This window comes from Paramisgurnus dabryanus, chromosome 5 (genome assembly GCF_030506205.2).
Source record: "Paramisgurnus dabryanus chromosome 5, PD_genome_1.1, whole genome shotgun sequence".
In the NCBI taxonomy this organism is placed as follows: Eukaryota; Metazoa; Chordata; class Actinopteri; order Cypriniformes; family Cobitidae; genus Paramisgurnus; species Paramisgurnus dabryanus.
Window position 1 is genome coordinate 31,945,138 of NC_133341.1, and position 13,489 is coordinate 31,958,626.

At 37.2% G+C, this 13,489-nt stretch overlaps 1 protein-coding gene across 6 annotated transcripts in view; it reads right to left on the minus strand.

Moving 5' to 3' along the window:
• Nucleotides 1-13,489, minus strand: part of cita (citron rho-interacting serine/threonine kinase a) — a 79,667-nt gene that overhangs the window by 36,723 nt on the left and 29,455 nt on the right. For all 6 annotated transcript variants that reach the window (XM_065251068.1, XM_065251065.1, XM_065251066.1 and 3 more), the window contains 9 exons: nt 9,819-9,924; nt 8,715-8,858; nt 8,420-8,539; nt 4,869-5,039; nt 4,697-4,750; nt 3,452-3,505; nt 3,008-3,148; nt 2,509-2,634; nt 2,061-2,156 (listed from right to left, as the gene is read on the minus strand). In XM_065251068.1, the coding sequence (XP_065107140.1) occupies nt 2,061-2,156; nt 2,509-2,634; nt 3,008-3,148; nt 3,452-3,505; nt 4,697-4,750; nt 4,869-5,039; nt 8,420-8,539; nt 8,715-8,858; nt 9,819-9,924 (1,012 nt within the window). The remainder of the gene's footprint in view (nt 1-2,060; nt 2,157-2,508; nt 2,635-3,007; nt 3,149-3,451; nt 3,506-4,696; nt 4,751-4,868; nt 5,040-8,419; nt 8,540-8,714; nt 8,859-9,818; nt 9,925-13,489) is intronic.

Here is a 13,489-nt window from a genome sequence, read left to right on the forward strand (position 1 = left end):
CAATTGAGTTTCAATTTCAACAAACCACCATTATGGTGATCAGTCTTTGCATTTCATCAGCTCATTTGCACTTAAAAGGACACACAAAAAAACAGCACAATTTTGCTCACACCTACAAAATGGCAATTTTAACATATTATAATAAATTACCTGTTGGGTATTTTGAGCTAAAACTTTACATATGTGCTCTGGGGACACCAAAGATTTATTTGACATCTTAAAAAAGTCTTATGAAATGTCCCTTTAAAACAAAAATATATAATAAATGAAATGTTTTTATTTATTGTGGAGGGGAAGATTAAATGTAGATAAAATACAAGCCTAAATTTTTTTGGGATTTTCTGAAACTAAAGTCAAATGACATTTAAATCCAAAACTTTTCCTGATCACACATTTACACCACCGTTCAAAAGTCAAATGTTTCTAATGGGCTGAACGTGTATAGATGGTTTCATCAGACGCACGTGATACACGTCTGGATCCGAACCTTACTTCCGGTTTCGTTTTTTTAATGGTCTGACTAGTTGCTAAACTGATCTCTTGAACAAATACCTCGTTGAAAATAACGAATGTTTTGGTTTCCTAGGTAATCTATGTGTTGTTTTGTTTGCTTGTTATATAAATAAACTATGTTTAAAGAATTTGTTGTTATTTATTATTAGCGGAGTTTACCGGAAGTTACGTGCGGACCGCGACAGCGGCTTGTTTATGTTGTTACCGCTGAAACGGTTTCTAGACTAAAATACAATTGTGCCAACATATTAATTTCTTTCATTAGAAAAAATATTTTTGAAATAGATGACTGAATAATGAAGAAAAGCAGCCAACACAAGCCTGTAATACATATTAACTCCTTCAATACATTTAAAAAAAAATCTCAAAAAGCCCTCAAGCTGACAAGAAGAAATTACTGCAAACAGTAGGGAACGGCTGAATACATCGAAGATGATATAATATAATATGATTTTAATTTATTTTGAAATCTTTTGTGTCAAAATAATTGTAATACTTACATTAGTGTTATTCCATTATTTTGATGAGTTTGCTATTATTATAAAACAATGAGTAAGTGTTGTAAAATTTTAAAAAGTAGTGTATAAATCACTAGCTGCGTTTCCAATAAAGATTTGTGAAAAATGTAGCCTTATTTTTTAAATGTCGTCAAAAAACTACTGCGAAATAATTTCCATTAACCAATGTTAGAGGCCATTCACATATCGCATATTTTGGGCGCTCAAGTTTGTTATTTCAAATGAAGGTGTGAGTGCTCATGAAGTGATGCGGTCACGTCGCGCACGCAGAATGACTTATGCAAAATTTACGTATTTCCATTTGTCGCATTTTCAATTCGCTATTTTAATTCGCAATTTGAAGGGTAATTGGAACACAGCTAATGTTTCTGTTAACTCTTTCCCTGCCATTGACGAGTTATCTCATCAATTAAGAGTAAACATTTGCATGTAAAAAAACGTGTTCCTGATGAGGTTTTGTGTTAATCTGTAATACCGCAATTATCCACTAGATGACACACTTACCCAATTTATAAAAAAATAATAATAATTATTTAAACTCTGTATGTTTTGATAATCGTTCTGAATCTACAAAAATTCCTTCACAAAAATGCAATTATTTTAGCTTTTTGCTATAAAAAAAAAAAAATGTTAAGAAAAATACCAATATTTAAGAGTTTATAAGCAGAGAAAAATACATAGATAGGATTAAACAGTTTTATCAAGTTTTGTTTGTTTCTTTCATTTGATATATTTATATGTTTATATATTTTCAAAAAGAAAAGTTTCCTGGAAGGCATTTTGTGAAACTTTTGTGAAAATCAAACAGCAACTTATCAAAAAAAAGGCTGTCGGGGAATGATAAATTAAACAATTTAACCAAATTTAAATACTTTGTAGTGTTTCACTGCACAAGATTCTACTTAAACTTTAATAAAATGAAGTGAATATATTCAGATGATGTTACATCATTGAATCAGAAGTACAATGAAGTGCAACAATCAGAATAACGTGCGGGTTCAGATGGGTGTGGTGTGTTTTGAACTTTACCTTGATCTTATCCTCATAAAGTCGCTCTTTTTGGACCAAATGAGTTTCCATCCTCTGAGCCGTAGCCTGAGTTTCCCTCAAGTTCTCCTCAAGCTCCTAAACACACAAACACATATAGCAGTCAGATATCGTGTAGACCCAGAGACGCTCCATCAACTGCTGAAGTGAGAAAGAAACTTGCTTTAAGAAGCTGTATACTGCTGGACGGTGCGCTATTAAGATGTGTGTGTATTATTTCACTGATGTGTGTGCGCGGCAACAGATGGGACATCCTGAGTCTTCTTCAATGTGTGTGTGTTTGTGCGTTAAAGTGTTAATCCGTATGTAAGTAATGCAAAGAGATGATGAAGTGTGACTGATGAAATCTGTGACGTGTTGCTGTTTAGGGTAATTTGGTTAAGGAGGCGTGTTAGCGGTTAAATCTTTGTTAGTCTGATCCGTCTCTCACCAGTATCTTCTCAGCCATCTGTTGGATCTGCTGGGATTTTGTCTGGATGTCATCTTTAAGTTTATTCTCTCGACGCTCTACCATCTCCAGACGCTTGACTTGATTTTCCAAAGTTTTTCTGCCCTCCTAAATAGAAACAAACAAATTCAAGGCGCTGCTTTAAATCAGACCGACTCACAGCAATTTACTTCATAAATAAACTAAGACTTTCTTGCATTATGCATGGGAAATTGGAGCTGCATGCTATTGAAGGGGAAAACTTGCCAAATATTGCAAAACATGGTATGCAATTAGATAATGCTTGGGTTACTAAAATCAATTTGAACTTGAAAAAAAAAATCATCTTTCACACACAAGAACTAACATTTGTGTGTCCATCTCTTTGCTAAAACACTGCCTATATATAACCTTTTGATGTCCAAGATTAACCTCACCACTGTAAGTGTGTGGCATTTACACTGTAGATAATCCATCACTAGTGTAAGGTAAACCGTGATACCTCAGTCTCTCTAAGGCGTCTGCGCAGCGTGTCACTCGAGTCAGATTTGCTGCGCAGGCGCTCGAGTTCTCTCTCCAGACGCTCTTTGGCCTGTCGGATATTCTGCAGCAGTTCTGTTGCTTCTGTGCTCGCCTTCACCGCCTGTTGGGTCATAAGTCAAACATTTTCAAAATCTTTTATTGCATATATTTTGCTATAAGAATGTCCAGGTTAAATAATAAACCTTCATTTGCATTACAATAAAATTGACATAATGTGTGATCAAAGTTGCCCATCAGCTGCTTTACTATGGCTTTGAAAGTGGCTCATTCAATTTTACTCTGATAAGAAAGGTTTAAGCTGTCTCTCACTAGGATCTGATCTGAGAACAGATTACATTCATTCATTTCTGGTCCATAAAGCTGAGGCATTAAGAATGATGTTGGATCAGAAGACATACGGCACCTTTGAGAGTTTATCCTGCAGCTCCTGAATCTTCAGCTGCTGCTCGGCATTTGTCTGAAACACAGAAGTTTCATTTGTTCAATGTTTAATCCATAACACACAAAGGAATAAATGTTTCAAAGAGTTTTCATAAAAAATGCGATGGAATATGCGGGATATTTATGCAATTTTATGCTTTGAAAAATTGCGAGAACTTGCAAAATTGCGAGAACTTGCAAAAATTGCGAGAACTTGCAAAAATTGCGAGAACTTGCAAAAATTGCGAGAACTTGCAAAAATTGCGAGAACTGCGGGAACTTGCAGAAATTGCGGGAACTTGCGGAAACTGCGGGAACTTGCGGAAACTGCGGGAACTTGCGGAAACTGCAGGAACTTGCGGAAACTGCGGTTGGGGTTTGCAGCTTTTCAAAATGTTCACATCGTGTAATTACGTCACTTAATTACGTTCCCATTTGCTACGAAAATGCAGGGATTATGAAATCATGCAAGCCCCGCATATTTTGCATGGGAAAATCTGCAATTTATGCGGTGAAAGTGTGGTGTATTTGAAAAAATGTGGCCCCCGCATAAATATGCGGACTTTGGCTGATTATGCATTGAGGGACTTTAATAAATGTATTAAAAAAATCTTTATTATAGATTGCTTACAACCACGCACCATGCAGTTTTTTGTGCAATGCTACTTTTATTTCATGACTCGCCCTTTGCAGCAGTTTAGGTCTTAGGTATCTGTGTATCTTAGGTGTGTATACGGGGATGCCGCAAAGTATACCACTTAAATTTTACTCAACGTTCTCTGCGGGTCAAATGCGTCTCTTCTGCATATGGATCAACTATGATACATCACGCTACTTCCAAAAGTGCGTCAGAATCGACACCGAAGTGTTGCATCGATGTGCCCATCATCAGAAGTCCATGATGATGTATCGCTGTATCTTTATTTTTAACACAGCACTAGTTATTCATTAGTTTAAGTGACTTAACGTGTAGAAAATGTCTTTATGTAGACACACTGCATTAAAGTCACACATCATACTAGAGAAACATTTAATCATGAAGTGTTTGAAATGAAGGCACTTGAACAGTGACATCTCTCATACTATGAAGAGCATGTTGAGTATCATTCACAATGACTAATGCCCACACACAACACACATACAACCTCATGGTTTTATAGGACAGTCCTGGTTTCAATCATAAGACATGCAGACGTGATGATGATGAAGATGCTGTGGTCCCTCTTACCTTCTCCAGTTTAGAGAGCAGGTCCTCGACCTCGGCTTTACCCTGTTCCTTTGCCTAAAATGCACACAAACAAAGCACATTAACTGACTATTACATATACATAGATTATAATGATACACAATTCCAGATGTACAATCTGTGTATGATCATCACAAACATGTATCACACAGACCTTCTGGATTCTCTGCTGGTATTCGGCAGCTTTTCTCTTCAGCTCCTCGCTGGTCTGTCGTGACTCTCGTAGCTCAGTCTCGTACAGATCACTGCGACGACGAGCGGCCGACAGATCTTCCTCCAACTGTCTGATGGTGACCTGCATCTCCTCCAGCTGTGCATGATATTCCTGAACCAAAACACATCCTACTGTTATCACAAACACTGCTCAACTCAAAAGCAGAAAAGAGATCAGATTATAACATCAGAAAGTGGATTATGACTGTAAATGTCATTAAATAATCTTAAACATTTCAATTTAAACTGATTTGACAACGTAGTAATTCATGGTTTCAAACTAATTTAAAAGCTTAAGAAAGTCACAGATCTAAACGGTTTTAAAATCGAATATTTTTACTTATCTAAGGTATTTTTAAGCCTGAATAGAAAATAGAGACATCTGTATCTGTTATAAAGAAAGCATCTCTTTATGCTCTGTACACGCCAAATGCGAAGTTTTGCATTCCTCGCTTTACTGTGGGTTCACACCAGACGCGAGTTCAACGATTTGCGCGAGTAGATTACATACATCGTCAAATGCAAAGACGTGATCGCGTGGGGCGATGCGAATGATACAATATGGGTGGCGGGTTTGCCATGAACACACGCGCTACCTGCCTCAAACGTCAAATCGTATTCAACTCGACCGAAAAATTTACATGAAGCAAGAGTAACTCGATGCCCCACGTTTGGTGTGTATGTAGCATAAGATTACTTGTTAACTTCGTGTCATGCGAATCTTTCACTTAATGGGGCATACACACCAAACACAAGTTCAACAATTTGCCCGAGAAGATAACATACAAAGTCAATGCAAAGTCGCGATCAAATGCGTTCTCGCGAGGGGCGATGCGAATGATTCGAATAGGGCGGCACAATTGCCGCGAAAACTATTTAACTCAAGCTAAAGATTCTCATGACCAAAGTTAAATCCCGCGAGTAATCTAGAGTGAGCAATGGGATGCTACGCGTTTGGTGTATATGTAGCATAAGTTGAAGTTGCACAAAGACACTTTTGAGGCAAATAGCACAAATCGATCGCCAATAAGTCATTTGCATCGCCCCGTGCAAGTCTGAATCTATTCGCGTTGAATTTGCGTTTGGTGTGTACGTCCTATATACTTTAGATTTAATTTTAGTTTATTAATATGAATAAATAGAATTAGCTTAATTTTTGTATTTTTAGTTTTCACATTAATTTTAGTTTAATTTTTAGTAACTTTGCTATGCTTTTGTTATTTTTTTTTTTTTTTACAAATATTGATTTAAGTTAAATGTAATTTTTTCATTTCCGTTTTTGTTGCGTTTAATTTAATAATTTTTGTGCCTATGCTTAAACGTATTTCAAAACATTTACAATGATCATTTACTTCAAGCTTTTTAACTAAAATGTAGGCCTATATTTTTTGCTTCCGATGTTTTGAATAATTTTTGTTTTAATTAGTTTAAGTTAATGATAATATCCCTGCTTGACAATGTGAAGTGTCCGTGCTAAACATCAGATTGCAAAACTAAATCAGATTTGTATGCACAAACCAAGGGAACCAAACCCAGAGAAACACTGAAAATGTCAAAATCGATCTGGTTTGTGTCTAAAAGAGTTTTATTGTAATAAAAGTTACCAGTTATGGGTCACCTCCATATAACGGGCAGACCTTACATACACATACTTTATATTATGTGAGAGTCAAAATGCATGGACACAAAACAGTTTAGATAGTAGACAATGGAAAATAATTCAAGACCAAACTAAATTCAAATTTATTGCTTTTCACCAGGGATCTGTTATAATAATCAGTTTGCTCCATTTCATCTCCATGTTGTCACAGTAATTCCTGTCAGTTTGATCGGGAGCTTTTCCCAGATCTGACCATAGTCAGGGATTAAAAATGAGAACAGGATTTTCCTTGTTTGTAACTCAATGTGTGAAACATCATCCCTCATAATGTCATGAGCTCAGATTCCTAATGCAAGTTAGGACCCATCACAAGAAGGTTATTTGATGCCTTCTCAATACACTAATATAAACAAATAAATCCATCTTATAATTCTGCACAATACATACACTCAAAGCTTTATAAACAATTATTATCTGTTTCTATAAAGATGACACTGCTGCTTTAACACTACGACAACCTACAGCTCACTCTTCTCATTTCTCTGCAGTCAGGACTTCATTCACCTTTACCAAAAATAAAATCAAAGGACCATGATGTGATTCATGAATCTTCTGTGGATTCTCTTCATGAATCTTAAAGCACCTTCACTGAACATAACCTAGTGACCTAACAGCTAGAGTAAATCACAGCGAGGTTTAATGCAGAAGGGACTTTGCTTTAAGGACTCAATGAACAAATGACACAAAACCTCTGTGCAGAAGAAGTGGCAATAAAGTGAAGTGGACAGATGATGATTAGAGATTAGCAGACATGTCGATGACTCTCAGCAGTCTGATCTCAAATACTGGAACCAGTTCAAAGTCAAGCTAACAGAAGACTCAAAAGAAAAGACCAGCCTAAGCCGATTGGCTGGTCTTAGGTGGTTTTCCAGCTTGGTGAGGATGGTGTAGAAAACTGGATGGGGGGGTTTGGCCACTTTTTTAGCTGGTCAGGTTGAGAGACCAGCTGACCCACCAGCTAAAACCAGATAACCCACCAACTTGACCAGGCCAGAAGACCAGGCTGGGAGGACCATCCCCATCTTAAAGCAGCTAAGACCAGTTTAGCCAAACTTCCAGGTTGGTTTAAGCTGGTGAGTCACCTCAGCTGGTCTCCCAACCTGGCCAGGTAAGACCAGTTAAAAAGTGTCAAAAAAAAGTGCCAAACCCCTCTTACCAGCCTGCTACACCAGCTGGTTTTAGCTGGTCTTTTCAGTAGGTGTGGAAATGCATGGGTCACGTTTAAACTTTTAAATCTCGAGACCGTGTCTTAAAAGGTATCTTTTCCATGTTAATCTCACCAATCCTAACCAGCCTCGACGGCGACATGTGACAGATTCGATTTTATTTACAGTATCTATTTCTCTCCAACGTCACGGCTAAAACAACAACACAAAGTCTGTACTGTAATCTCAGGTACTGTTTATGTGCTTATATAATTATAATGTTAAAATATAATTTTGTGTTCCAAGAAATCAACAAAGGCTTATTCACCTCAGATTAAATGTAAATAAATAAAAACAAGAACTGTCAGTTTAATGTGAACAAACACAGATTGTTTCAGTAACTCTGTATGTATTTTTTATATGTTTAAATGGTATAATATTTATGATTATAGTGAAGTACTTTCAGAGAGAGCCCGCCACACTCTCTTCTCATTGGTTGAAGTTTTTGATTGATTTTGTCGCATACCTTCAGTCGCATCGTGTCTGGTGTGGACTAAAATAGTAAGGACATGGTGTGATCCGATAATATTACATTAGATGGTTTTGATGTTTTAGGACATAAGTAGGTATAAACAAGGTACTATACTATGGTACACTGTGATGGTGAGGTGAAATGAGTTTGCTTACTTGTTCTTTGATCTCCTGGAGTTTGTTGCTTTGTTCTCTGATGTCATGGAGGAGCTGTAGAGCTTTGTCATCTTCCTGTGAGACTTCGACACGAGCCTGCTCCAAACTACGCTTTAGACTCTACACACACACACACACACACACACACACAAACACATTGATTGTGTTGAGCTGAATGCAAAAAATGACAAATGTGCTGAGAATGATGTATTTTTAGATATTATGTAACATCAATGTTACATTACATAGATACATCCCTTAAATCACAGATACAATCATATTGTCTGTGACTCACGCTGCATTCGGTGATGTAGGTGGCGAGGTCTTGCTCCAGAATGCTTCTCTGGGTCTCGGAGGCTTTGAGTTCCACATCTTTCTGCTGGAGAACTGACTCGAGGTCAGTCATTTTACGCTGAAACCGCGAGATCTCTTGCTCCATCTGAGTGGCCACAAACACAAGGTCTAAATGCATTTTACAGCACCGCTCGGATAACCGCAATAAACAAACTCATCTATGAATTCTTATGCATTTTGTGAATTGTTTGTTGTACGTTAAACTTTTTCTATGCAGTGGACCAACTTTCCAGGTGAAATGTTGTTTCAGTAACAGTATTCCTCATGTCACTTAAATCGGCTACAGTACATCACAGCCTTTCTGGTTCCTGGGTATATCTTGGTATACAAGTTACCCTGTTCACCATTATACATACAGCGGGGAAAATAAGTATTTGACACATCAGCATTTTTATCAGTAAGGGAATTTCTAAGTAGGCTATTGACACAAAATTTCCACCAGATGTAGCAATTAAGCCAAATATGGAATTCATACAAAGAAATCAGAACATTTAAGTATACAAGTTGAGTCATAATAAGTAAAGTAAAATGACACAGGGAATAAGTATTGAACACATGAAGAGAACAAGGTTCAAAATGGAAATTTTGTGCCAATGCTAGCCTACTTAGAAATCCCCTTACTGATAAAAATGCTGAAGTGTCAAATACTTATTTTCCCCGCTGTAGCTAAACATTTTAAACGGTGCATATTTGATCATCTCTTGACACACTTTCTGTGTCAATTGGTGCAACTGATGTAAAACTATAAAAAAATGCTATTATATCAAAACATTTTAATTGTATTTAAAAAGTATATTTATGAATTTGACAGCACAGGCAAAAGCTTATACCAAGTAGAAGTCTGTTAAACAAATTCATTGCAGAGGTCAGGTGGTACAGCCAGAAAGTCAAAGGGTGCAACTTTTATGAATGCTCTTGCCCCAAAGACGTCCATTTTAAAGGCTAATTTGATAAATATTTCCAGCCACAGAGGTTGTCGAGCCCATCACATCTCATTCAGTCTGTGTTTAAACAGTGGTGTCTCTCTCTGTCACTGTACTCTTACCTTGTGACATTTGTCTTGAGTATCTTGCAGTTCTTTGTTTTTCAGATGGAGTTTTTTTTCCATGGAGTTTGTTTTCGCAGGAGAGTTCAGCCCTGCGGCAACAGACCTGAGGACACAAACACAACATTTACATTCGATTTATCATCTGACACCTTCTGCTATGATCATTCAACTGTATTACAACAAAAGTCTAAATCCCAGGATACACTGCAGGCGACAGGCATGTAGATTGTACGTTGTACTGCGTTGATCATGCTGACTTTCTGACAATGTCAGAAAACGTTCGTAGGTTATCTTTGGTCGCAAGATCTGGAAAAAGTCCGTCTTTGAAACTCTCTCACTGTACGACATAGGACCAACGATTAAGAGCCATGATTACACAAATTTCACGACTTTACTCTTTCATCTGGGACAGCCAAAAATCGTGCCGTGCATCCGGGCTTAAGACCACATTAAAAATTTGTGATTTTCCATCTGAATCTGTATTTTAAGTTAAATTTACGATTTCTAGTCTTATGTTCGATACCTTTCCCATAAACAAAAATATCAGTAGTGGTTGGGATTTTAGGATAATTAAAAAAACTTTTATCCAACAATTTAGTTGTTCTCAAACTTCAAGGTAGTACAACCGCAATCATGGGCATAAACAGTAAACATAATATTACATCATCCAGTGAACCATTTAAAAATAAAAATACAAAAATACATAAAAATAGCCATTTTAATGAAATGGATAGGCTGGTACTGTACACCTTCTGTGTCAGGTGGTACAACCGTTGTAAAAAAAGCTATTTTATCGAACACATTTAAATTGTATTTTAAAAGTATGATTATGAATTTAACATCACAGGCAAAAGCTTATACCAGCATCCAAATAGACGTCTGTTAAACAAATTCATTGCATAGGTCAGGTGGTGCAACCAGAAAGTCAAATGGTGCAACTCTTATGAAAAACACTGAGCTAAATAATTTTAATAAGGCAATAATGTAGCTAATATTTTTAATTTAAATAAATACACACTAAGGTTGTCTATAATTGGTATTATATATATATATTTTTTTTAATTATTGTTCTTACATTTATAGTTCTCAAGTGTTAGCTTTATGGTCAAGTTGTTTGAAACTATTTTCAGGATTACAATTTAAAATTACACTATGAAATAAACAAACAATCATCATGACACATTGGTCCCGACACACAAACAAAAATTTTAAATATATTTTTTAAGAGCGTGTTTTGTCATTGACCCGTACATTATTTTAACTGACACTTGTAATAAAAATACTGTAATAAAAAATATAAGCATTTTAACTAGTAGACGCAGACTTTTACACCCGCTGTATTTACAAGACGTGTTTCAAACACAAGTCTATGAAAGTGAAAATCTCTGCAAGTCAGCCTTTCATATTCATTACACACTCCGTTAGCTTCATGTGAACGTGAATTTATTATTTATTCAAACTATAGAACAATGTCTTTATGTGGTGCTCATTAACCAGCATGACATAAATGTGATAAGGTGGAACTAGAAATGTTTATTATTTACAAGCATATATTTTTATACATTACCAATTCTCTAAAATCTGCCGTTGTCTGTATATGTTCTGTGTTTGGGGTAAAGAGATTTACATATGGACTATTTTAAGATAAAATCTCAACACAGAGCATGGATGCTGTCCTCAACTGGCTTGGACAATTTTATAATAGAAGCACTTAAGTCTGATCTAGAAGACACAATCTGATCTGTTCGTTAAAATCTTACCAATAACTCATCTGCAAAATTCTGTAAGCCGGTTCATCTGTCAAACACTTAACCATTTTGAATCATAACATCGGATCATGTACTGACTTACAGATCTCTTCCAAGTTAAACAAACAACTCATTGGTCTGAAATCAATTTGTAAACTTACGTAAAGTGTTTTAGTACAGTGTTCTGAATACATAGAGTGAAAAATGCACATGAACAAGAACCATCAGGAACCATCGTCATTACAAAAACTGAGAACAAAAGAATGTTTTTTTTTATGAAACTTGATCTTAATTCCCAAACATAAACGAGGCAAAATGAGGCTACATCGTCTCATTTCACGCTATGTAATGCCAATATTCCTCCCATTGGTAGACATCCTGAGGGCTAAACTCAAATCTCTCTCACTCTGCCATTAAAGAGTGCCTCATTACATCTGAAAGTGCTGAGGAGGGGCAGAGAGAGAAAGAGAGAGACTAAAGTGCTGAGGAAGAGAGAGGGAGGAGAGAGAGAGAGAAAAAGAGAGAGAGAAAGAGGGCCCACTAAAATGCTGAGGAAGATGAGGGAGAGAGTGAGAAATGAACACCACTACAGTACTGAGGAAGAAGAGGAAGAAGATGAGTGAGAGATAAACACCGCTACAGTACTGAGGAAGATGAGGGGGGGAGAGATAAACTAAAGTGCTGAGGAAAAAGGGAGAAATGAAGAGACACAACACTACAGTACTGGGGATGAAGAGGAAGAAGATGAGGGAGAGAGTGAGAGATAAACACAGCTACAGTACTGAGGAAGATGAGGGGAGAAGAGAGAGAGATAAACTAAAGTGCCGAGGAAAAAGGGAGAAAGAAGAGACACAACACTACAGTACTGGGGAAGAAGAGGAAGAAGATGAGGGAGAGAGTGAGAGATAAACACAGCTACAGTACTGAGGAAGATGAGGGGAGAAGAGAGAGAGATAAACTAAAGTGCCGAGGAAAAAGGGGGAAGGAAGAGACACAACACTACAGTACTGGGGAAGAAGAGGAAGAAGATGAGGGAGAAAGTGAGAGATAAACACAGCTACAGTACTGAGGAAGATGAGAGGAGAAGAGAGAGAGATAAACTAAAGTGCCGAGGAAAAAGGGGGAAGGAAGAGACACAACACTACAGTACTGGGGAAGAAGAGGAAGAAGATGAGGGAGAAAGTGAGAGATAAACACAGCTACAGTACTGAGGAAGATGAGAGGAGAAGAGAGAGAGATAAACTAAAGTGCCGAGGAAAAAGGGGGAAGGAAGAGACACAACACTACAGTACTGGGGAAGAAGAGGAAGAAGATGAGGGAGAAAGTGAGAGATAAACACAGCTACAGTACTGAGGAAGATGAGAGGAGAAGAGAGAGAGATAAACTAAAGTGCCGAGGAAAAAGGGAGAAATGAAGAGACACAACACTACAGTACTGGGGAAGAAGAGGAAGAAGAGGAGGGAGAAAGTGAGAGATAAACACAGCTACAGTACTGAGGAAGATGAGGGGAGAAGAGAGAGAGATAAACTAAAGTGCCGAGGAAAAAGGGAGAAAGAAGAGACACAACACTACAGTACTGGGGAAGAAGAGGAAGAAGATGAGGGAGAAAGTGAGAGATAAACACAGCTACAGTACTGAGGAAGATGAGAGGAGAAGAGAGAGAGATAAACTAAAGTGCAGAGGAAAAAGGGGGAAGGAAGAGACACAACACTAAAGTACTGGGGAAGAAGAGGAAGAAGATGAGGGAGTCAGTGAGAGATAAACACCAGTACAGTACTGAGGAAGAGGAGGGGGAGATACAGAGAGAAAAACACCACTAAAGTACTATGGAAGAACAGGGTGGAGAGAGAAACTAAAGTGCTGATGAAAAAAGGGGAAAGATAACACACCACTACATAATGAGGAAGAGGAGAGGAAGAA